At 34.3% G+C, this 20,432-nt stretch overlaps 1 protein-coding gene across 13 annotated transcripts in view; it reads left to right on the top strand.

Annotated features, from left to right (window-relative positions):
* DMD (dystrophin) overlaps positions 1 to 20,432 on the top strand; it is a 1,208,820-nt gene that overhangs the window by 794,153 nt on the left and 394,235 nt on the right. For all 13 annotated transcript variants that reach the window (XM_026858158.1, XM_026858211.1, XM_026858140.1 and 10 more), the window contains one exon: positions 16,417 to 16,581. In XM_026858158.1, the coding sequence (XP_026713959.1) occupies positions 16,417 to 16,581 (165 nt within the window). The remainder of the gene's footprint in view (positions 1 to 16,416; positions 16,582 to 20,432) is intronic.

The raw sequence follows: 20,432 nt of genomic DNA, 5'->3' as shown, positions 1-20,432 counted from the left end.
AAGCTGAAGAAGTAGGGAATACCTGTATATTCAAAAGCATGATTTGTTTCTTATGTGGTGTGGAACATTAGATAAATGTAGTGGGTTGACCCTGTCTGGATGCCAGGTATCCACCAAAGCCGCTCCATCACTACCTTCCTCAGCTGATTGGGGAAATGAAAATATAATGAAAAGCTTGTGGGTCGAGATAAAGACAAGGAGATCACTCACCAATTACAGTCACAGGTGAAACAGGCTTGGTTTGGGGAAAATTAATGTAATTAATTACCAATCAAATCAGAGTACGATAATGAGAAACAAGACCAATTCTTAAAATTCCCTCCAATCCCGCCCTCTTCCCAAGCTCAATTTCACTCCTGGTTTCTCTTCCTCCTCCCCTTCATCAGTGCATGGGGACAGGGAATGGGGGTTGTGGTCAATTCATCACCCGTAGTCTCTGCTTCTCCTTCTCATCAGGGACAGGATTCCTCACACTATTCCCCTGCTCCAGCCTGGAGTACCTCCCATGGGAGAGAGTCTTTCATGAACTTATTCGATGTGGGTCCTTCTCACAGGCTGCCATTCTTCATGAACTGCTCCAGCGTGAGTCCCCCATGACAGAAAACCTGCTCCTGTGTGGGAATCTCTCTCCACAGAGTCACAGGTCCTGCCAGGATTCTGCTCCAGCACGGGGCTCTCCACGGGGTCACAGCCTCCTTCAGGCACCCAACTGCTCTGTTGTGGGATCCCCCTGAGGCTGCAGGTGGAGATCTGCTCCACTGTTGACCTCTATGGGCTTCAAGGGACACAGCCTGACTCACCATGGTCTTCATGGGCTGCAGGGGAATCTCTGTTCCAAAGCCTGGAGCACCTTCTCCCCCTCCTTCTTCACTGACCTTGGTGTCTGCAGAGTTGTTGCTTTCACGTATTCTCATGCCTCTCTCCAGTTGCAATTGCTGCTGCACAGGTTGTTTTTCCCATCTTCTTAAATACGTTACCACGGAGGCACTACCACCATCACAGATCAGCTCGGCCTTGAGCAGTGTGGGTCTGTCTTGGAGCCGGCTGGCATTGGCTCAGCTGGACATAAGGGGAAGCTTCTAGCAGCTTCTCACAGAAGCCACCCCTGAAGTCCCCCTCCCCTAACAAAACCTTGCCTAATACAATGGAAAATCTGATTTGTTATTTTCATGATCAACTAAAATCTGGATTCTATAGTGTTGGAACTAAGCTGGTTAGCTGCTCTTTTCCAGGAGTAGAATTGGTGAAGTAATATGACATGTAGTTTAATTTAGCTACTTCCTATAAATTGTATCATATGATTCATAATTTGGTTTCCATTTTAAAATTTTCATCTTTGTTGTTGAAGACAACGATATGTCTAAACAACCTTTTGTATAAGCAGTCTTGTAGCCTAAACCTAATATATGTTATACACATATATACATATATCTTTTAAATACAACCAGAAATCTTCAACTGGATTGCATTTTGTGTCATTTAAGACAACTGTCATGTACTGTTGTTTTCAAGAGAAATATATAGAGCAAGGATGACAAAATCTTGCATTCAATTAGTAAGAAATATAAGTACATTCACTTATAGCACACTTTTTGCAGGCTGTGAAAAGAGAAACTGGCTTGCATTTCAACTAAGAATTCCAAAGATAGTAGAACTGGCTTTTTTATTTGGGTTTGTTGGTTGGATTTTTTTTTTTTTTTCCCAAGACCTTAAGATTTGGTCTTATGATCTCAGGGAATATTCATAATACTGTATTTTTCTTTTCCTCTCGTCTTAAAATAAAGTTGTCTTAGAGATTGTGAAAATAAGGTAAACAAGAAGTATGGTCTAAAGTATTTGTAGCCTAATATGAATGTCTGAGTTATTTTCCCCTTCCAAGCAAGTAAAATAAACCCTTTGGGTTTTTTTCCTATTTTTTTACGTTACACATACTGAAGGTTTTCTGATCGTATTGATTTAAAGCTATTGGGATACATAGATATTTTGAAAACGATTTCATGTGTTAAAAGATAGGGCACATTGGGAATTGGGCCCCACAGCCTACTCAGGGATCAGAAGCAATTTTTAGTCATTTTAGTAGCTTCAGACATTATGTTTCCTTCCACTTTACATGCCATACTGTAAGTCATCGTAACAATTTTCATCAGAAAGAACTGGAGACTATTGTAAAACATAAGGAGACTTTTTTTTTTTTCTATTTTTTTGTTAGCTGATGTAATTTGAAAGGTGGATTATAATAGCTCCATGAATGTCTACAGTCAAGGCTAAGTATAGGTTTTCACAGTAGATGGAAGAAAATGAATTGGTTTAACTTACACTTGAAATATTTGGTTATTTCCTGTTATAAAATAAGAGATGGTAACAGATCAGGCTTAGACTAACAGATCACTTCTAGTCTGATTTAAGACTGATTTAGATGTAACAGTTTTTAAATCTGGAAAATTAGTGTTAAGAGACTTTAAAATCTTGTGTTGTGTTTGAAAAACAACTTGGGTATCTACACAGACCTGTGTTGGTTTTGGTTTTGACCCCAAACCAAAATCAGATGAGATTCAAATGAGGTGGGTATTGCTATGGTATACTCACTGATAAATTTTGTTATCTCTTGCTTTACAAGATCTACATTTTACAACCTTAAAAAATATTTAGAGATTTGATATAATTATTGCTTTTCCAGTTTAAAGTCTGTTTTGTGTGTGTGGTTTGGGTTTTGGTTTTTTTTTTTTTTTCAAAGGCCTCTTTGGGATTTATAGAACCAAAATTAAAATCAGATTAATGTGGTTCTTAGGAACAGAAGGAATTCAAGAATATGTAATTTATGCTGTATCTGGCATATCACCAAGTGAAAACTATACCTGATCAGTTGGATTTAATCTTAAAGAAAGAATGATTTTATGTAGCATATCTATTTCTTTATGAAGGTGGACAAAAATGTTCCAACTCGAAACACAGTTGATGTATCTACCTTTGCTTCAAAGTTTTAGTAATTTACAAAATATTTTTTCTGAAATAGAAGGGCATCACATTGAAAGAAACCCGAAATTGATCCCAACGTCATCTGCTTTCCGTTCTGGGACTTAATACATGGCCCAGTTCATAGTTGATAAAATAAGCAAACAAAACCATCAAAAAAACCTCAAACAGCAAACAGTGGATAAGAAAGAATATTCATTTTTATTAAAAGTAAATACTTTGATGTATTCCAAATGAATCAAAGAACAGTGAAAAGTTTTCTGTATATAAACATCAGTCATAACAAAACCCAGTTGTTGTTCCAGACAACTAGGGTAACTATATATGAATACTCTGGGGAACCTTATTATTATATAAACTTTTAATGTTAAAACCAGATTAAATAAAGAGCCATGTAGTGAAAACTACCAAGCAGAAAATCCCTTAAAATATAATCATAATTTTATTTGCTATTGGTCCAAGTGATATAGATAATAATAGCATTCTTACAGTGTTATGGGTTCCTTCATGTGTAAATGATGTTGATAGCCAGTTGTACTTTATTTTAGATTGGAGGAGGTTAGGAAGAGCATCTTTAATCTCAGTTGGAAAATGAAGGTGAATGACTGTAAGAATCTGTTTCTAGAGCAGTTCTGTGTGGATTTCTGGAGTCTTCTATACAAGGCGGTTCGCAGGTCAAAGAGATGAGCTATATTCATACTATATCCAAAGTATATAAAATTTAAAGAAGGGAGTATCCTCTTTATTTCATTTTGCATTAGAACATACTGGTGGATTATCTGAGACAAACAGAAATTCCATTAAACCCTCTGACCATGTCCATTTAGCCATGTGATAACGCCAAAAGTCAGATGGCTAGAGAAGATCACATTACTGAAGGTATTAAGCTAAAAATATATATATGATCTCAAATGGTATCTGGAGAAGTTAATAGAAGAAGATCTAGAAATTACTATTAAATATAAAAATTGTGCCAGCCATCATTTAAGACATGTAAACTTCAAACACACAGCATCCAGCAGCAAGGAATTAAGTGGGGAAATTGTGTTGTGTTGCAGTACAGTTTCAAGCATTGAAGACTGAAGGGTCATTCACTTAAAGGCATAAGAAATTTCAGTGTTTTAGTGAAAGCTAAAGTGTTGTTCTGCAATATAAAGCTGTAGAAAGGAAATGCAGAGAGTTTTCAAGTCCTTCAAAGGAGAGAATTTTAATAAAGACACAAGTTAAAGTTTTATTTCTAAGGTAAAAATATCCCCCAATCTGTCTGAATAAAGTTATTTTATTTTAACAACAGAGAAGATGTTGTTCATCCCTATTGTGTAGGTAATGTAGCCTGCTAGACCAGTTCATTTGGCCTGTGTTCAAACAAGTGAGTCTCCTGGACAATAAAGTGAATTGGGAAGGCTCATTATTGTTTAGTTCCACTTCTTTGAACAGCAGAAACAATGAGCTGATTAAGGAAATAATTTTGCTTATTCCATTTGTAAAAATGGATACAAATTGATTTAACTTCAATTATACTTGGTATGTATCCTTCTTCAGTTGCATACTACAGCTTTTTTGTGTGTTTTTCCTATGGAGAGAGGTGTGTTTGTGTTGCAGCATACCAAAGTGTCCTGGTTCCCTCATTCCAGGAGCCTGACAAGAGCACATTACAGCTTCAGCCTGGCCCCAAACCTAGGCTTCCTTCCCATGAAAATGAAGGGGACAGCTTGTGCATGCTTAGGTCTCATAGGAGTGTGGGACCAGGATATCATCAGGGCATGCATTCACCTCTGAGCCATCGGAACCACCTCTGCATCCAGCAGGTTAGATGCAGCCTGAAACATTTTCTGGAGAAAGGTTTTTTCCCTGAAACCCAAAAAGTCATCCTTTCAACTTTGGCAGCCAAGCTTGCATAATACGAACAAACCAGTCCCCTTCTCTGCTTCTCCCCAGGCACGTGGTTTGCACAGATTATTGCACTGGTTTATTTTTAACATGCAAACTGCAATATGCATTTTCCTCATTTAAGAGCACAAAAGTAAAAATTAAACAAAAAGTTATGTGTCCCCCAGTAAAGCACTATGAATAAATAGTAGCAGAAAAATGAAGATTTTAGTGCTGTAAAGCCCTGATAGAGGGTACACTTGGGTATGATGCTTTACAGAGACCATTTTAATCTTGTCACTTCACATGGACTGGAAATGCCAGGGAAGTTGCTTAATTTTCCAGCTGCTCTGTTTTCCTATGCACAACTCCCCATCCCGTAGGAATAGTGTAAAATTAAATTACTTGGTGATATTAAAACATTCTAAAGGTTTAAAGCATTGTAAAAGTGGTTAGTAATGATGTTTTACATATTAATAAATATTCTCCTACCACAGTATATTGTTTACTCTCATTGGAAAGGATTAATAATTCCGAAGTCCCTTCAAAGAAGAAATGTTTTTGCAGCAATCAGGCAATAATTACACACTGTCAAGGACTCATGTGGCATACTACTGAATATGTGTTCTTTTCCTTTAGACAAGTTTTGGGGTATATTTAGAAAATATAGCATTCTTTTTTCCTTATACATTAGATTCTAGCTTTATTTCTAAACCTTAGTTTTGGTTTTCCAGGTGTATTTTAGGCTTGACAATAAATGTCAGTAAACAATATCTAAATGAAAGTTAAACATTGATAAGTTGGAAATTCATCATGATATTATTTGTGGATTTCAGGCCATGTTACTTATCAGCATGGAAAAACTTAGAGGCAGGGAACTGCTTACAAGGAAATTGTGCAGATTTCCTAATGAGTTTCTTGCAGCATATATCAAAAAAAATATATCTTGGTTGTCTGTTGACTGTCTTTCCTCCTCCTGCTTTAGTTCCTCATAATCACCCCTAGAGCAACCTCTGTGATCCCAGTCATTCTTTTCTTACCCTGTTAGTTCTTATTTTCCAGGATGTAAGGGGGCAATTTGTATGACTGCTCTGTCTTTGTAATCTTCCCATTTCCCATGAAAAAGGGGCAACAGATTCTGGGAGGATTTTGCGAAAAAAGGAGGAGCACAAGAGACTTGCAACATTTGACAAGACTATATTTGTATTTGGAGGGATGAAGTGGAAAGGAGTTGTTCTCTTATCTTTTGAAGTTTCCACAATGTGTGTTACTAATAAGATCTTTCTGAATAATGCTCTATGTACTACAGCATTTATCAAGTTAAATTCCAATGTACTTAAATAGCAGCTGTCTGTCTAAAAGAATAGTGATGAACACGGGGGTTTGTTTTTTTCAAAGTAAACCCACAAAGCACTTATGAATATCAGTTGGGAAGTTTGTGGTGTGGTGATATTTCTAATCGGAGTGGTAAACGCTAACCATCTTGTGCAAATCTTATGCTTCTAGATAAGAAAATTTATAACAGTCCTATTTGCCGTATTTTTTTTTTTTCTCTGATACAAACTCTGAGTAGATATCTATTTCTGCTTTTATAACAACACCTCATCACAAATGTCTGAATTATCTTGGGTAATCAACATTAAAGAGATTTCTACTTTTGACAAATAAATAATTTGATTATTTCATAGAAGACTCTTCTGAATGTTATTACTGTAAATATGAAATTAAAACATCCATTTCTAAATTTGTCTTTCAAATCAGAAATCCTAATACATTTTACCCATTTTATCAAAAGGCAAAAAGCTGGCATAGCTTCCTCAGAAGAGATAACAACTGAAATAAATCTGAATAATTATAATTTTAGTAGTAATGAGAATTCCTGATGCTTTCTTATTATTAATATTAATTATTATTTTAAGATTATTAAAAGTTAAAGGACTTAATGAACAGTTTTATTTCTATCCATACGTTGACATTAGTCACTGGTATGTAGAAAGAGTGAGATAAATGTGTGTGTTTTTCCACCTTATAAAGTTATTTCTTTTGTCTGTTTTGTAGCAACGAAGTCACACAGCAGATATTGGTAGATTCATTTTCCACTATGATGTCACCTGAACTGGAATTTCTTTTCAGGCAATTACACGTTGGGGTTTATCCCTGAAAAGTTGAACATGCCATTGCTCTTAGTCTTGCTCTTCCAATACAGCACTTCCTAAAAAAACCCTATCAAGTATGTCAAAAAATTAAGGTGTCTGGCTTTTTCAAAGGTTTTGGTTAAAAGGAACATCTTAAATATCCTGGTTAAAATAAGCTTGTGACTACTGGACCTGGAAACCTGACTAGGATGCTAGATATCTTTTTTTCTCTCCCAGGTAGTTAAACTGTTGTTATAACGCTCATCACTGTTGTAGTGTCTAACTCAAACTTTCTTCATTAATTACCACCTCAGAACACCAGAAAATTGTATGGTGGTTGTTTTTGTAAGTATACATGAATGGGATCTGTAATGGAGTCTCAAGCTTTTTTTCACTTCTGACCTCAGTGGAGATTGAGGTCAGGTCACTTAGGTCAGTGCTGATTTACCTCACCCCTTAAAACCCATCGCTATGATAGATGCCATCCCTGTTTGACAATATGTCCTGTTGAGCCAGAAGACTATTGCAGCTGAGCAGATCTTCTCAGCTATTTCCCACAGGACCCCTTAGCATTTACTCTAGCACATAACCTTTTCATGCCATTCTTTTTGAATTAGTATGTCTATTCATAATCTAAGTGGCAAGACTTTTCTATGGCCACTCCCAACTAATATCTGCAGTAAAGGTAGTTAATTTATAGCCAATTCAAAGGCATTTTGTACCTGCTTAAACATTGAGTATGAAATAAATTGAGTTGGTGACATCATATACCATTTAATAATAATCCACAAGATACACAGGAAGAAAACATTTCTACTTATTTTTATATTAATCATAAAGACTTCAGATGTGTGTTCATAAGGCCACATTGTTGCTCTGTTCACTACACATCAATCTTTAAGCAAAGAATTAACAATATTTATGAAATACAGTCATGCAGGGGTAGAAAGTTTGCCCATGAGGCCATAAAATGATGGTTAATTATATAAATATATGTGTGTGTGTATATATATATATATACACACAATATATCATACTATTTTACTGACTATCTTAAATTTCCTTTTTATTGTCATTTCCCATATGAATCTGGACTATATTTATCATATATTTAAGAAGTTAGGCCAAGTACTTTGATTTAAAAAGTACTAATCTTCAAGTCATTTGTGCTGACAGCTACATTGAGGTAATACTGATCTAGCTACTACTGACCTACTGATCAGATTCAAATAAGGCACTTCAGGGAAATCCTTACACATTCTTCTAACACTGCAACTATGTATCTGAGAGAGATGTCACATAGAGTGAACAGTGGTTCACATAACGCCACACACCAATGAATGACTATGTTTTTAGGCATTTTTAAACTTAAGTTCCAAGTCAGACATTGCCTTTATGTCTCAGGTTTTTCATGCATTTCTATTAAGGAAGACTGTAGGAAATGAAAATCAATGTTTTATTATTTGCTGTTTACAAGATAAAGTTTATATGTTAATTATATAGGCCTGTCTGTATTGCAACATATCAATATATTTAACATTTCCACAAATAGAATAGTCTGAAATAACCTTAAACCTCTCCTTCCCTTTTCCCTTGCTTTTGTCCTGCCTGTATTAAAAATCCTTTTGAAATATTCATCATCATCATTACCCAGAGAATGGCCTGTTGTTATGATACTGAACTTAATTGTGCATCGAGCACCGTTAACTAAGTCAACTCCTACGCTCTCAACTTTTCTGTTAGCTGCATATTTCTTACAAATGAAAAGTTGTTGCCTCCGTCAAAGTGCTAAACCAGGTAATTCTTGAAGAACAACCAAAAAGAAAAGCAAGATCATTGTTGTTTTCTGTCAGACATGTCAGTTCAGTACTTGGCAGGCAAGATCACTCACTGGAATTGGAATGCCAACTTTTTTTTTTGTATAATTTTTAAGAGAATAAATTCTTTGTTGCTAGGCAATGCTATAAATGTTCATCTGTAGATAAAATTCTAAACCTTTTTAATTTATCTACACTGTACAAAGACAATGTAAAAACATCCCTGTTTATTTACTGTGGAAGTAATACAGTATGTCTATACATTGGTTATTTTATGTACTGCTCTATGTAGATTATAGCCAGAAAATGCTGTTCGTTACTGATTTTATTGCTGTGTTAAAATCTTAGATCCAATTATATCCATTTCCTCTACCAAATGAAATGTTAAGGTTTGGGGGTTTTTTTTTTTTCATTCCTATAGGGAACTCCATGAGCAAAACCAATAACGCTTCTAAATTTATAGCTTGCATTTTAAGGTACTACTTGTTGTATAAATATTTGTCATTTGTTTCATTGCAATGCCTCTTGGCTTCGTTTTGCTTGTCAAGCGTTCTGGCAGATGACAGTTTTTAGAAGTTCTATAGCAGTTTTGTGAATGCTTCTGGGAAGCTTATCTCAGATGTAGGCAACAGCATGGAAGAAAGTTTCGATATGTTTAATTTAGCTACTGTCTGTTTGCCACTGTGAGCTGATTATGCATGGAAGTTGAGCTTTCAGTATTGGGCATGGTTTTGAAAGTAAAGCAGTTGGATAACCTGTCATCTTAGGAAAAGGGAAAGGAGGGCTGCAGAAAAAGATGGTGAGACAAAGCAACAGGCAGGAGAATCTCTGTCGCATAGAAAGACCAAAAGTGAGGATAAGACTACTACCAAACTGATAGTAGTTAGAATAGATTGCTCTTAACTATGTTAGACAGGGTTTATCATACCCTGTAAAGTCACGTGTTTTCCTGGGACACTGCAACAGCCCATCCAGCTCTGTGCTGAGTAGCACTGTGGCATGCCATTTATTCTTCTCCTCCCAACATATTTGTCAGGCTCTGCTTTCCATGGGAAAAAAGCTTTGACAGACAGTTCAGGCCGGTACGAGTACTGTGGGGTGCATGATGGTGTTTGCTTGCTCAAGGATAGATAAGGTATTATCTGCTGTAAACCAGGGAAAGAACAATTAGGGCATTGTACTTTTATTTAGAAATTATTTTCCTTACAGAATATTCTTCATTAAGAGTCACTGAAGGAAACACTGTAAACCCTTTATGGCTGCTTTTGGATTTCTGGAACTGGGTAAGAACCAAAGATAAAGAAAACAAAATCATGGACTAGATTATTTAGCAAAGATTTAAAGTGGAGAGTCTTGTGCTCAAAAAGTGTCCTTGACAAAGGAGAATTGCAGAGATGGTAGAGAGCAGAATGAATGACAATGAGTTATAAATATTAAATATAAAAAGTATACAGATATTCAGAAGACTGTGATATATACAATCATATTACCATGCAAGAAAAACAAAATGAATCATTGGGGTGGGGGATATGTTTATTTGCTTTTTAAAAAGCTTAGACAGCCAGATGAAGCAGAAAATTGTTTAGTGCATTGGATTTGTGGACTGCTTTAGTCTTCTGCATCGATGAAAATAAACCAGGTTTTTTTAATAAAAATGAAATGAGAATATTACAAATACACTGTTAAGAAGTTAAAAAAAGCCAAAAACTCATGCCAAGGTCAGGTCCCAAGAGGTTCATAAAGAAACATGAAACACTAGCCACCTAGCAAACAAAAATCTTTTATACATATTTTTAGTAGCATGCTTTCATCTTCCTCTAATATACAGTCTTTACTCCAACTTTGTCAGAGATGCTATGGCTTATAAATATTCATCGCTTTAAAGAAATTATGTAAATTTTGTTTTAAAGTCAATATTGAGTTTGTTAATGAAAATGGCTCAGTTAATTAACTAAATGGCATCCTAAACTGAACTTATATGAAACTCTTTCTTACACTGATTGTTTTTCATGAAGAAATGATGCATAAAAATTAACTTTTCCCCCTTCTATTTTAAATCATTCTTTTGTACATGCTCTAGGGATGGTGATTTTAAGCAGATAAAACTTTCTGAACAGTGTCTGTAAGAGTTGCTATTTTATGCAATCATCTTACTAGCGTGATGGAAGTGTCAGTTGCGATTTATCAGTAAGTCTAGGTTGAAGCTTCTATTTAATAGTTGTTATGACTTTAGTTATTTCTTTATTATCTAAATCCTGTCTCAGAAAACATAAAAACCTGGTTTTAGTCCAGTATGCTGTTGGCTGACCACAGTGTAGTCATCTGCCTCCTTTTCTCCTAATATTTGTATTTTTTCAGAAATGGTATAGTAAAGCTGAAACTGCTGCTTGTTTTACATTTAGTAAGGAAAGTAATTCATACAGAAACCTACACATTCCTCATTTTTCTGTATACAAACAATTGTAATTTTTTTTCAAACCTGACACTACCAGTTGTTCTACATTGGAAGCCTACTTTCATAAAGTGCTTTTTATATCTGAGGGACCCTCCCAAGCCAGGAATACAAGAAAAACATTTTTAACAGTCTCACAGATACCCCACAACATGCTGCTGCTTATACTCATTGTAATTTATTGTAAGTTATTGTATAACACATAACAAGAAAGCCACATTTTAATCCACTAACAGATTCATCAAAATAAGATCCTCTTTTAAGTTCTGGTCTGTTGTTAAGAGGTTGGTGAGACAGCTAGCAAGAGAAAGGGGTACCTTATCTAATATTGGGAAAAACCCCACAGATTTCCACTGTTGTTAAAATGTTGGAATTTGGGATTTCTCTTCACTCACCATTAGGAAAATTCTCCATATTCTTTTTTGAAAAATGACGTGTTGGAGAGATGCATCTCCTCATCTATATTCCCAAGCAGTTGAGCAATAACTGCATTATCTTTTCTTTGGTCATTTCAGGTAAACAGGAAATGACCTTGACATTGACTGTGAGAGAGAAGGGAAATATTCAAAATCAGGCATTGTTCTCTTCAAACGTAATGTATGCAAGTCACTTCAGTGGCTTTCCTTACTTTTATCAGGTGGCAGCTGCTGATAATGACAGTGATGACTTACTAGTAATATAATTTATCAACTTCATTCATTTGCAATAACATTTCTGACCTCTGCAAAACTATTCCCCATTGTTCGTTCTTTCTTACTGTCTCTACTCAATTAGTTTCAACTTTTTCATTTTGAACATTACTCCTGAATTACAGGATTGAACTGTAGCTCCACAACTATTATTTTAATTGATACTGCTTTAATTGAATCTGCTTTCTGGATATTCATAAGGAATTAAATAGAACAGGGACACACAATATAATTTTACAACAGGTGACATACTTTATACAACTTACTCCCTTTGTACTTCTTATTATCATAAGAATTGGTATTCCTTTCCATCCGCTCAGTTCTAATTCATCTCACAGTGCATGTACACAACTATGTGTATAGACTGAAGAATAACTATATAAAACTAAAGTGGGAAAGCAGTGAAAAAATGGAGCATATAAAATGATCAAGGTGATGTATATTGCCAAGCTGAGCTTTTGTATCCTTTTGCAGCAAATTAGTGGGGATGGAAAGAACATAATAGCGTATCATTTAGGCTTCTTGTGAAGGAAGATCATACAAGACATGAGGTTCAGGTGCAACAGAAACAAGCAATGCAAGAAATTTTAGAATTCATAAGAAGAATAAATTAAAATACTTAGATAAACATCTAGACTTATTGAAAATATTCAGTTATTCAGATTTCACATAGTATTCCAATGTTTTGAAAGATGTTATCATTTCTATTTGGCATTTTATTTGTGGGATTATTACCATTTTCATTAAAAGAGCAAAAATTTGAATACATAAAATTATATAAATGGGAAATAGTCTGATAGTTTAAGATTAGGGTAAAATTAAATGTTATGAAGACCAATGTCAGTTGGTAAAATTAGTCTCCTCTATTGTTTCGCAATTTAGATATTAAATCTTTTCTATTGTTCTGTTACTCAGCTTCCAATTAATCTAACTTAGTTAACACTTGAACTAAAGTACACAATTTTAGATGCATCACATGCTTTCAGATTAATGTTTTGATGTGTATCATTGAAATTATATAGTCCTTTGATGCTGAAATCAGAATTTTTTCTTTGAAGCAATAATCCATACTTTTGTTGTCCTTTGCACCTGCAAATTTACTTTTTTTCCTTTGGTTGTAAACTGAGGTAAGTTTTAATGCTGATCTGATGCCAAATAAGACAAAGTTGAAAATATTTAATTTGCATGTAAAAGGCTAAGATGGAATTTTAGAAAGATGTTCCAACTGAAGTTGTCCTTTCTTCTTTTTTTTTTTTCCTTTTACACCCTGTCTTCCTTGGCAGCCTATAATAGTCCTTAATCAGGCCTGTGTTCAGCCTTAGGCGGATCTGGGGGAAAGCATCTCCCACTTTTGCCCTAATTCTTCTGCAGGTGTTGCGTTATGGACACAGTTTCTATTGGTCTTCCCCATTAGAAAAGGACTTAAGCCCTCCTGTGATAAAACCTAACAGTGTTTCTTAAATAGGATGGAAAGAGATAAGATACAAAAGGGAATGAAGCTGAGTAGATACTGAATGATTACCTGACAACAAATGAATAAAGGGAAGGTGGGGAAGGGAGGGGGCCAAAAGCAAAAATGTAGAAGAGAGCTGGAATGAGACTCTAGCCATTGCTCACTTAGCCCTGGATAGATCCAAGAACTTGCAGAGAGAGCCCAGAGACAGCAGGGCAGTGGGATGGCTCTAGGTCTCACCAGCATCTGAATCCCACCTCAGAGGTTGAACTCCTGGAGCTGTGAATAACAAGCTTGAAAGACTGTGAGTAAAAAAGTAGGGAAGATTCTGGAGGGCCCTATCTCCTTGTGTACTCCTCTGCCACAGAAAGGGCATAAATCTGGACACCATGGAGTAATCACGGCCATGACTCCATGGAGGTTTTCCCAAATTATACTTCTGGTGAGCTGCAGAATTAGCTCAGGAAAAAAGCTGTCCCCCAAGAGGCAGTCTGCAGCAGTATCTTGACTTGATAGGCAGACTTCTGATTACCTTAAAAACATCAAGCTCTAATTTGATTAGCCAGCTTGAGAGTTGGATGCCACACCTTTTTTTTTTTTTTTAAAAAAAAAAAAAAAAAAAAAGCGCAAACAAACAAAATCCCTGAGATCCATTTTCTAAGAATCTAAGATTCCCACGCATGTAACATGTTATTACCTGCATCTTACAAAGTATTGCCTTGTTAAATGCTTATCCATCCTTATCTGTAGCACTAACCTGAGTTTGAGGAAAGTCCTTTAATTATTTACTGTTCTTTTTATTTCTGTGGTAAAAGTGTATGGCATTAAATTTTTGTATATAATGAACTGATTCATATAGACTTAGATTTCTTTTTTTTTTTTTCTATTAAAAATATTATAATCCTATGTTTGTTCCATAATTTTAGAGCAGGACCTAACTTGTAAGAAGAGGCTGCATTTACTTCTATCACAATTTACCTCTTACTATAGGTTTCTTAAGTGATTATTTTTGGAAAGAGTAGGTTGATATACTGTCTGTGACCACACATAATCTTTCATTTTAAGCTTTTCTGGATTGAATATACCTTAGTATATAATTATTTCCTTTCCCCCCACCTCCCCCCATGACAACTACAAATTTTCATTTCATTATCTTGTGATAGACCCAATATGTTTGATAAATGTTAATTGGAAGCAGATTAATTTAAATTTCAAATCTTTGGAAGTCAGCTTGGATTTTTACCTGCCCGTGACTACCTGTTTACTTTCAGTAGTATTTCTGTGGAACTTGTTTACATTAATATTAAAGCTACTAAACATTGGAGATCAACATTCAGAAATTGTAAGCAAGATGAAACTAATCTTCTGTGAAATTAGGCCAAGGTCTGCATAGGTACTGAGTTAATACATAACGTAAATTAATAAATTTTTAATTGTTTTCTTTCATATCTGGGGCCATTCTGGAGTTTTTATTTAACAAGATTAGGAAGACAGAAAAAATTGACTCATGGGTCAGTTTTTATTAAATAGGATATTATAGTGTGGCTATAGTGAAAAATGTAGATAATTTAATATATGGCAAATCAACTCATTGAATTACAAATATCACTTAAATATTGTCCAATAAATCATATGCAGAGTGTAAGTAGAAGGGTTATTTTACTGCCACTAAATCTGTATTTTTAAAACAAAGTCGTAAAGAAGTGTACATGTCATGAGATAGTTGTGTTCTTTCTGTTCTCTCAGGTCATAGTTTGGTTTTGTTTGGGGTTTTTTGTTTGTTTGGTGTTTTAGTAATCTTCACTGCTTCTGTGCCTCTGATGGGTTTAGATTTATTGTCTTCTGTAAAATTCCATCATTAGGGATTAGACGTTAGGACACAGCAGTACTTCTGTAGCTGGGCAGTACGACAGCAATGCTTCCATTAATGCTGTTTAGCTTTACAGGGATTTTATATTTTATTGTGTGTGTCAGAAACCTTATGTTTTGCTACTTTTAAGAGGGTTGCTTTACAAAAAACATGCTTAAAAACAATGAACATTAGAAAACCTCATTTTTCTTGAAACAGAAAATTAACCATACTTCTTGGCTGATTTTAACAGTTAGCTGCCATTGTTTCTTATCTCTGCCCATGCCTTATATTTTTTCTTAAAAGTACAGATGGTTTCTCCCCTAGTATATGTTTTCAATTGTCCATTGTGTAGTTAAATGACACTTCACCTCTCTAGCTATAAAAAATAATATGGGAAGGACAGCATGGAGTTTTGCATTGGCTTACTTATTTCCAACCTGTTCTTAGATTTACTCTGAGTTGTTCAGAGTTGTTGGATTTGAACTATGATATTCACTGATTCTTAATTTGTAATATTGTTTGCACAGAAGAATGTGCTTAGTCCAAAATCTGCTTTGAACACAAATCAGAAAACGAAGTGCCCTGATCAGTATTGATATTTCCTCATTATTTTTATTCACTGTATGCATCTGCCCATGCATACTTGGACTCAGATGGCAACTCTGAACACCTTGTAAGAAAATGCATGCTTATAAATATCTAGATTCAAGACATTAAGAATAGTTATATATCATTCAAGTGATCAATTTCATATTTTCACTATTGTTTTTAACGATTGAAAATTGACCTTTAAAACCGTTTCAGACACTGAGATAATTTTTTTACAAAAAAAAAAAAAAAAAGAAAAAGAGAAGCTTGATGCTGGAATTTGCATTTATTTGTTTAGGGTTGGGTTTGTTAGGTGTTTTTTATGGGTGTCTGCTTTAGTTTTGGGGTTTTGATCTTTTGTGGTGTGTTTTTGTTTGGGTTTTTTTATTAGGAAAGAGTGTGTTTTGAATGACTTGCAAGATATTTACTATAATGTTTTGACTGATGAGTTTACTCTTTCCTTCCCTTCTTCCTACCAGTGTATCAAATCTGTATTTTAACATTTTATAAAAGCCTATGTGCATAATGTTAAATTGCTTTATATTACTTTTTTCCCACCAAAAAAATGGCTTCTGGTATTTTTTTCAGGTGTCCAAAGATCTTCCAGAGAGACAAAAAGAAATAGACATTCTGCTAAAGGATTTCATCGAACTTGATCAACAGCTAAATCAGGTGATACTGTGGGTAACACCTGTCAAGAACCAGTTGGAGCTTTATAACAAAGTGGGTCAGCCAGGAGCTTTTGATATTAAGGTAAATTTTTTTCTATTTTAACAAGCATCAGTATATTTAGTGGTCAAAAAGTCAGTTGCAGCATTAGCTGTATAATTTGTATTAATAATATAGCTTTGAGACAGAAATCAGCAATAGTCCTCAGAAGTTCAAAGTTCTGTAATTAAGGAAAACTTTAATTCTTTTCCATTAAGTGGTTTCTAGTGATAAGTCAGTTTAGAACCAATAGTTCCAAAGTGAAATATAAATATAATTTATTATTTTTGCTATAATATATACATGAAACAATAGCCCCCAGAGTCAATACATTAAATTTTAATACAAATTGAACTAAAATTCAGAATATCAGTGCTCAACCATTAAGCTACTTGATTCAATATGACTACATGAAAATCAGAACAGTTAGGGCTCTAAGGAAAGATATCTAACTGCACAGGTAACATTCCAGTAATCAATAAAGCTAATTGTCTAGTAATTATGAGCAAAATATTTGTAATCTGATCCTTTGTATGTATTTAGGTATGTAAAAAAAAAAAAAAAAAAAGCCTCTATGTTCTTTGGGTGAGGCTAAAGAAATAAGGATTAAAAATACTGATGAGCATCAAATAGCCTTCTGGGTGTATACTTAGACCTTTTGGCCTTGCATGTTGTCTAGGCATATATGAGTTTATCAAGATATAAACTGTGCAAATATTTAAAATACAATAGCTTATTAAAATACATTAAATTTCTTTGGTTTATAGTAGCTGAGCATCTTGTTCACCTAGATAAAGGTTAAACAGAATACACTGAGTTTTGTATTGATTTTGATGATGCAATTTTCAGTGAGAAAAGAAAAAACTCTAAATATTTTACACTTTTCTTGCATTAAATAGAATAGTACGTTCTTCTAAAGATGTGTCATTTTGCTGAGCAAATTTATTAACTTCACTAATTTCTTTTAAGGAACTGTTTTAATGCCAAAACACTTTATGTCATACAATCACATTATATAAAACAGTGAATCTCAAGTCCTGTTGCAGTCCTATAATTGGCAGAATGGGTTCAGCAATGACATTCATTCCCTTTTTAAAAGATAAAATTAGTATAGCTCTTTGCAAATGTCTGTATATATACTGAATGAGTGATGGAATTTTGCTTTCAAGAAAATTACCTATCCTTATTTCCTAACAAAAATTTTTAGTTGATATATCCTTTTTTTTCTTATATTTTTCCATTCTTTTTACTTTATTTCTAGAACGATGTCACCATTAAAGTTTATATAAAATAAAAGCAGGACTACATTGATACAATTTATAAGAGTATTGTTTTCATACTGCTAGTGAAAGAAATGTTCTGCTTGGCTCTTTCAGTCCTTAATGTGATGTGACAAGAATATTTCTGAAAAACTGTTGAAAGTATAGAAAAAAAAATTAAAAAATTTGTAGTCTTGAAGTGGTGGGATGAAATCATGTATGTCTAGAGAGGTGGGGGAACAGTGAAGAGCTCCAAAGAAAGACAAATAAACTTTCTCTCTGTAAAAGACCCTACCACAGTTCTTTCACACATAAATTTAGATCACTTAGGTATAAAGCTTGACTAGTTTTGATTGTAGATTAAACAGTTGTTTATACTATTGTAAGGGCTGTAACTATATGAAGTATGTTAGATTTTATCTGCATGTTATCTACCTGCGTTGCCGTTAAAAAATGCAGATTTAACATCTTAAAATATTTTTGACTCGTGGTTTACCCAGACTGTAATTTTCTTCAAGGAGAGAACCTCTTCTGTTAAAGACTCTATATTAAATATCTCTGAAGACAAATGGGATTCTTATAATTTTTTTTTTAAGAATAAACAAAGTAAGAGTTTTGAGATTGTTAATCATGACAAAACACACAGCAAAAATGGGTAGATATAATTCAGGAAAGCAACTTATTTGTGACAATAATAAATTCTATACTCATCTTCAAATGTATATTTCAGATCCATGCTAACATGCTGTCCTACATTGGGTCAAGCCTGTGTGTACCCATGCTCTGAAATCATTGTTGACAAGATTATGTTTATGTGTATTTTTAAATTACCATGCTGTATACCTAAAGCTACCTTTAAAAAAGTAAGAACATCTGAGTGATTACCTATGGAAGGAATGTATTCAAAGTCTTGTGCTTTGGTGTTCCCAAATACTGTATAAATATTCAGCATTTGTTCTACCACCATTATAATTCCTTCACCAATATCCAGAGAACACTGAAGTATCTTCTAAAGGATTTAATAACTCATTTTTTTCAAAAACAAGCATGATTGTTGATCACCTAGTCAAAAGTAAACATTATTGTTAATAGTCTTAGAAAAGAGATGGGGTGAGAAATTTTACAAATAATTTTTTTTTATATTCTAAAAAGCTGGAAGATATGAAGATCAGGTTTAAAACTAGCAGTCAAGCTTGTGTATATATTACACTTGAGTGAAAAAGACCAGGCTCATGTAAGTCCTCAGGAAAACCAGACTATTTTTGCTATAGGATTTGACGTAATGGCCATTAAGTTCTCTTCTAGCTCTTTTGTTTTCTGTTATTTATTTGGGAAAGTAGTTCCAAAACTAATGTGAGTGGCAAAGATTTAGATATAGAGTTTAAGTACTGTAAGGATATTAAAATCTAAAAATATTGAGTGTTAGAAATTTTCTGGCCTTATACGCAGGTGGAAATCGATGAGAACAGATGGAGTAGGTATGTAGGAAAGAGGATAGGAATACGTGTTTGTTTTTAATGAATGTATAGGGTGTCTTTAACGAGTTAGAAATCTTATATTAAAATAATATTCCTCTTTTAAAGCAAGCTTCTTATTTGCTGCAGGGAAGTAAAAATATATCATTTACAGAAATGTGTGGTAGCTGAAATTAAAACGATACACTAACCAAAATGCATCTAAAACACTAATTAGAAATATTCTGACAGAATTTTACAAAATACAGTGATTTATTTTATTCAAAACTGTAGTAACCTTTATTTTAGGCAGGCAGCTATAATCTGATAACTAACATCACAATTTCCTCCAATAAATCAAGGAATATAATAAATGCATATCCTTATCATATAATCTGATTTAACCTTTTAAGCAATATTGATCTATATAATACATGCATAATAAATACATGAAGGAGAATATCTGTGAATTTCACTTGCACAGTTCATACTGATAGCTTGCAATTTCTGTGAATTAATGCTAATTTAAAAGCTCATATGTTTTTTCTACTTGTGCAAAAATCAACTATTAAATATAGGGGAGAATTCCCTTAAATTTACACTTACTTAGAAGAAAGATGAAATAAAAGCACCAGCAGTGTTAACCTTTAATGGTGGCACAAAAGAAATTCTATGAGAGTAGCAAAGGTGCAGCCAAAGGAGAAATTTTTACATATTATTACAGAGAGCTTCACAAACCACTAAGACTTTTAAGACCCAAATACATAACTGGACTTGGTGACATGTAAAGAGATTGAAATTCCTCTGATAACTCTTAAGATTATATCTATATTAGTAAATAAAAAGTGGTCAGGACCATATTTTTGGCCTGGAGGTCAACTGATGCAGCACAACTTACATACTTTCAACACTCTTGCCCCTGAAAGACAACAGTTGCATCCAAACTGCCTGTTGCTGCATCTGTGTCTCACACTAAACCCTGACCATGACTGGGCCCATGTCAAAAGCAACACTCCCAATTTGATGGTGTGGGCAGTCATGCTGCAGAGCTTGAGCATGGCCTCTCCCTGATTAGTTCATTACTCCTTTCATCATGTAAAGATTCAGGGAAGGATGCAAATTAGTTATGTGAAAGGGAGAGATTTGGTGTCCTTGTACATATCCTTGCAATGATGAATCCGGA

Source organism: Athene cunicularia (genome assembly GCF_003259725.1).
Source record: "Athene cunicularia isolate RWA chromosome 1 unlocalized genomic scaffold, athCun1 chr1_part1, whole genome shotgun sequence".
NCBI classification, from domain to species: Eukaryota; Metazoa; Chordata; class Aves; order Strigiformes; family Strigidae; genus Athene; species Athene cunicularia.
Note: the sequence above shows the minus strand (reverse complement) of the source record. Positions and strands in the feature narration are given on the sequence as shown.